Source organism: Mustela nigripes, chromosome 8, assembly GCF_022355385.1.
Source record: "Mustela nigripes isolate SB6536 chromosome 8, MUSNIG.SB6536, whole genome shotgun sequence".
Taxonomy (NCBI): Eukaryota; Metazoa; Chordata; class Mammalia; order Carnivora; family Mustelidae; genus Mustela; species Mustela nigripes.
The window spans coordinates 51017148-51021532 of record NC_081564.1 but is presented as its reverse complement, the minus strand read 5'-3'; the positions used below and the strand labels follow the sequence as shown (position 1 = coordinate 51021532).

The following is a 4385-nucleotide window of genomic DNA, read 5'->3' as shown; positions in this document are numbered from 1 at the left end:
GCAGCCATCAAAAGAAATGAAATCTTGCCATTTGCGACAACATGGCAAGATTTCATTTCTTTTGATGGCTGCATAGTATTCCATTGTGTATATATACCACATCTTCTTGATCCATTCATCTGTTGATGGACATCTAGGTTCTTTCCATAGTTTGGCTATTGTGGACATTGCTGCTATAAACATTCGGGTGCACGTGCCCCTTTGGATCACTACGTTTGTATCTTTAGGGTAAATACCCAACGTTTTTATCATGTTTCACCTAGAACGATCAGTGACTTCTCTGATATCCATGACACTCAACTTGTCTTCTCATTTGTCTTTTACATTTTTGCCTAGAATGGTTTTTAAAAAATACATCTCTTTCCTGTTATTAAAACCCTTCTTGGAGTCCCCATCATCTTCTTGATTGTTCAAATTTTTTAGCATGGCATATGGATCTTCATGTTCTCTGGCCTTTTGTAACCCCCTCCCCGCTACTCCCTCTCTCACTTTGAACTCTTTTTGGGAGCCATTCTCAGCAGGTTGAAAGTTGAGGACCCTTTGTGTGTAAACCTTCCTGCAGATAGTGCTTTCTTCTTCACATTTTTCAAGTAGGAGTTCCTCAGTACAGTGTTTTCTAGTCTGTTCCACTTACTCTGTCTGGGCTTGGATTTTAATGCTTTTTCCTATAGCATTCTATATTCACCTATGTATACATTCTTAGAGTAATTACCTATTTTTCTGCCTCATTGGAATAAGAGCTTCTTGGAGCCACTGAGGGATAATGTCCCTCTTTGCATCCCTACACTGGGCAGAGAATTTGAAAATATAAGTGTCCGTGAATGAATGGATGAATCAATGAAAGGTTAAATAAACGTTCTCTCTCCCTTGTCTTCTTATGACTTTACTTGGAGTCTGTTTCCTTTCAATACAAATGGTCTTTTTAAAATTTTATTTCAGTGTTCTGGCAATGGCTTTATGACCCAGACAGTCAACAGCTCCGGCCAAGGCTTTTGTGGTACCATGGGATCAGGAGTGAAAAACGGAGGCCAGGAGACCATTGAAATGGTGAAAGGTGGACACCAGACCCTGGATTCGTGCCGGGGAACTGGGCACCATCACACCCTGGATTCCTGCCGGGGAGGACCGGTGGAGGTGGATAACTGCCGATATACCTACTCCGAGTGGCATAATTTCACTCAGCCCCGTCTTGGTGAAGTGAGTTTCCCTGAGTGTTTTGCCTCTGTATTTAAATGCCCAAGTGTAGAACAATAGGAAATTGCAGTTAACACGGACTTTCAGAAGCTGCTTTTCCATATTTTTCAATGTATCCTTTCTTTTTCATTCTCTGGTCATTCCCTGCACTCCCCCCAACCCCCACTCCATGCCCTTTGATTTTGTTACATTCTTTAACGTGAAAGATTTTATTCCATCTTCCTATTTCTTTTAGTTTCTAAAATCTTGTGAGAACTCGAAGTTTTTAAAAACATAACCCTATTAAAGTTACACACCATTTTTAGATGTCGTTTACCTCATCAACTAGTTTAATGTAGAAGAATGTGAAAAAAACATCTCATTCCCTACAGTCACAAAACTCCCCAATCCCATCCGCGTGTCTCTCTGAAAACAAAACATCTGTACACAATTCTAGAGTGAACATTCCCTAATAGGAGCTACAGGAACTCTGCATAATGTAAGAAGTACCATTCAAATCCAAAGTGTTTTTATTCAGGGCAAAGCAAGGATAATCAAAGAAAAGAGGGATTAAATCATGGATTTTCAGTCCGGGCAGCATGTCAGAAGCCTCTGGGGAGCTTTGAAATGATGCTAATACCTGTGCTCTACCTGGAAGGATTTGGATATAACTGGTTTGGCTTATTATTCTTATTATTACTTTTAAATCCCCTCAGGTGATTCACATGTGCCACCTGGGTAGAGAAGCACTGGATTCAGTATTCTATCTGGGACTAAGTTGTCTGTTTATCAGAGTGTACGGGTACTGTTGTAACCCCCCTACAGTGGACCAGAAGCCCTAATCCTTTAATGGGACTGCAGATAGACACCAGTCCGTGACACGGCTGCAGCCGATCACATGTCCAGAGCGTATTTTGTTTCCCCATCAAATTAAAGTATTCATCTTTGTTCTGTTTCTAGACAGTCAGCATGCATGTATGATCAGGTTGGAAAGGAGTGGAGCTTAAGAGGCATTCTTAGGGGTGTGTACTAATGTGTGCCTCGGGTAATGGAGTCTGAGGCTGAAATGATCCCGAAGAAAGACACCTGGTAACATAAGTCAAAGAAGGACGCCATGGGTCGGAGAGGGAATGGGACCCCTGGGGAGGAGGGAGGAGGCACAGGAGTTCCGACGGGCTGGCAGCCAGGCCGGTAACAGACGGTGAGGCTGGATGCTCAGATGGGGCTGAATGCTTGGGTGTTCCATTCCAAAGGCCTGGTTTCTGCAATGAGGGTGATGGTGATTATTTTTAATTTCGCTAAAATGCTGGGTGCATCTCTATTTTGTCACATTTTGGCTCTCTTGGAAACTTGATTCTGAAGCCAATGTGGTAATTCTTGCTTACTTTATAACTGTATGTTATCGTGGTTTCAGTTCATGTTTATTGGATATTTACTACTTGCTGGGAAAAAACAAGAGCATATTTGGTGCATTATTTTTTCATCATTATCGTGAGATAGTCACTGTGTATATTCCCATTTTAGACATAAGAAGAGTTAGAAGTGAGACTTGAAGATGCTTAGTAACCTGCCCAAAGTCATAGACATTGTTGGTAAAGCCAGAGCTTTGACTCAAAATCAGGACTATTTGAATATTCAGTATCAAATTCTTAACCTCCATACATACTGTCACCATTTTGTGGACTAGCCTGACCTCTAGATATAAACTTTAGGGTTAAGCATTTAACGATAATTTAAATGTGCTTAAATATGACATTGATATATATATATATATATATATATATATATATATATACATATATATATAATTTTTTATTTCGTATGGATTACTAGAAATGTAAGATATACTGACTTTGTGGTACGGTTATGCTATCGACCAATCATGTGCATTTTTTGTATGTAGGACTCCATTAGAGGACACACTGGTTAAAAATTAAACCTAAAAGGTAAATAAAAAATAAATTTTATGTTTGTATGTGTAAGAGTGTTTAAAACAATAATAGAATCCTTTTTTTTTTTTATCTTACAGAAATTGCATCTGTGTAACCAGAATGAAGATCACGTGCCATCTCAAGATTACGTCCTTACATACAACTACGAAGGAAGAGGATCTCCAGCTGGTTCTGTAGGTTGCTGCAGTGAAAAACAGGAAGAAGATGGCCTTGACTTTTTAAATAATTTGGGAGCCAAATTTACTACATTAGCAGAGACGTGCACAAAGGGATAATGTTAAAGTGTTACAATTAGACATGTATTTGCCAGATATCCTGGAGGTTTCCAAAAGGAAAGAGATATTGTAATGTTCAATTTCAATTTCTAATACATATATGGATATATATTAGACTTTTAATTTCTAATATATATAAAGCTAGAAATATATAGATATCTTTAATATATCTATACATTAGAAAAACTATATAATTTTTCTAAATTTTGAATTGTACTATTTACCAATTTGTATTTTTATAGCAATTTGTTGCTTCTGTTTTCCAAGGAGTTTGAAATGTTAAAGTGCATTTTGTCTTCTTTACTGCCAGGTAAAGAGACAGCTAGAAAATCTTATATGGTATCATTGGAATTAAGGTCTATAAAGAACCTGCAGTGAATGTGTTGAGTTAGTATTAGTCCAATGATAGCTAAGCAGTACTTGATTGGATATAGAATAGCTATTTGGACTAGAAATTCTGTTCTTGTTCCAGATATAAATTTAAGTGGAATAGGATTATATCAAACATTGTGTTAAATTATATTGCATTTTTTAGTTCTTCAAAAAATCAGTACCACTGAGCTGGTAGCTCCAAAGACTACTAGAATTTCATTTTCCTTCTAGTTAGCATTTAGATCACGAAGAGCAGTTCTATCCACTTGATTGCCCTAATAAGCTCTTAAAAAATACATAGCTATGGTGTTAAAGTACACCAGGGAAGTGTAGACCAAAAAATTGTGTTGTTTTTATGCTTTTGAATGTGTGCTTTATGGTTTGCAAAAGGATTATTATGAGGAATATATCTGAGTTTCCTTATTTTCAAGAAATAACTATATTCACTATACAGAGAATTATTGTCGGCATTTTAATGAAAAATGCCAAAGATCTATTGAGATTGTAATCACAGGTCTTGACATCTTCTTCCCTGAGATTCAGGACTACTATTGATAACTTGTAGTAATGAAAATTATGCTGAGGAAAGAGTTACTTTTCTTGTTTTTAATAT

General features: G+C 37.3%; 1 protein-coding gene across 1 annotated transcript in view; it reads left to right on the top strand.

Annotated features, from left to right (window-relative positions):
- The window catches only part of DSC3 (desmocollin 3), a 46016-nt gene extending 42500 nt beyond the window's left edge, over positions 1–3516 (top strand). Inside the window, exons 15-16 of the mRNA XM_059410042.1 lie at positions 940–1197; positions 3203–3516. Of these exons, the coding sequence (XP_059266025.1) occupies positions 940–1197; positions 3203–3400 (456 nt within the window). The 3' untranslated portion in view covers positions 3401–3516. The remainder of the gene's footprint in view (positions 1–939; positions 1198–3202) is intronic.
- Positions 3517–4385: the final 869 nt, after the last annotated feature.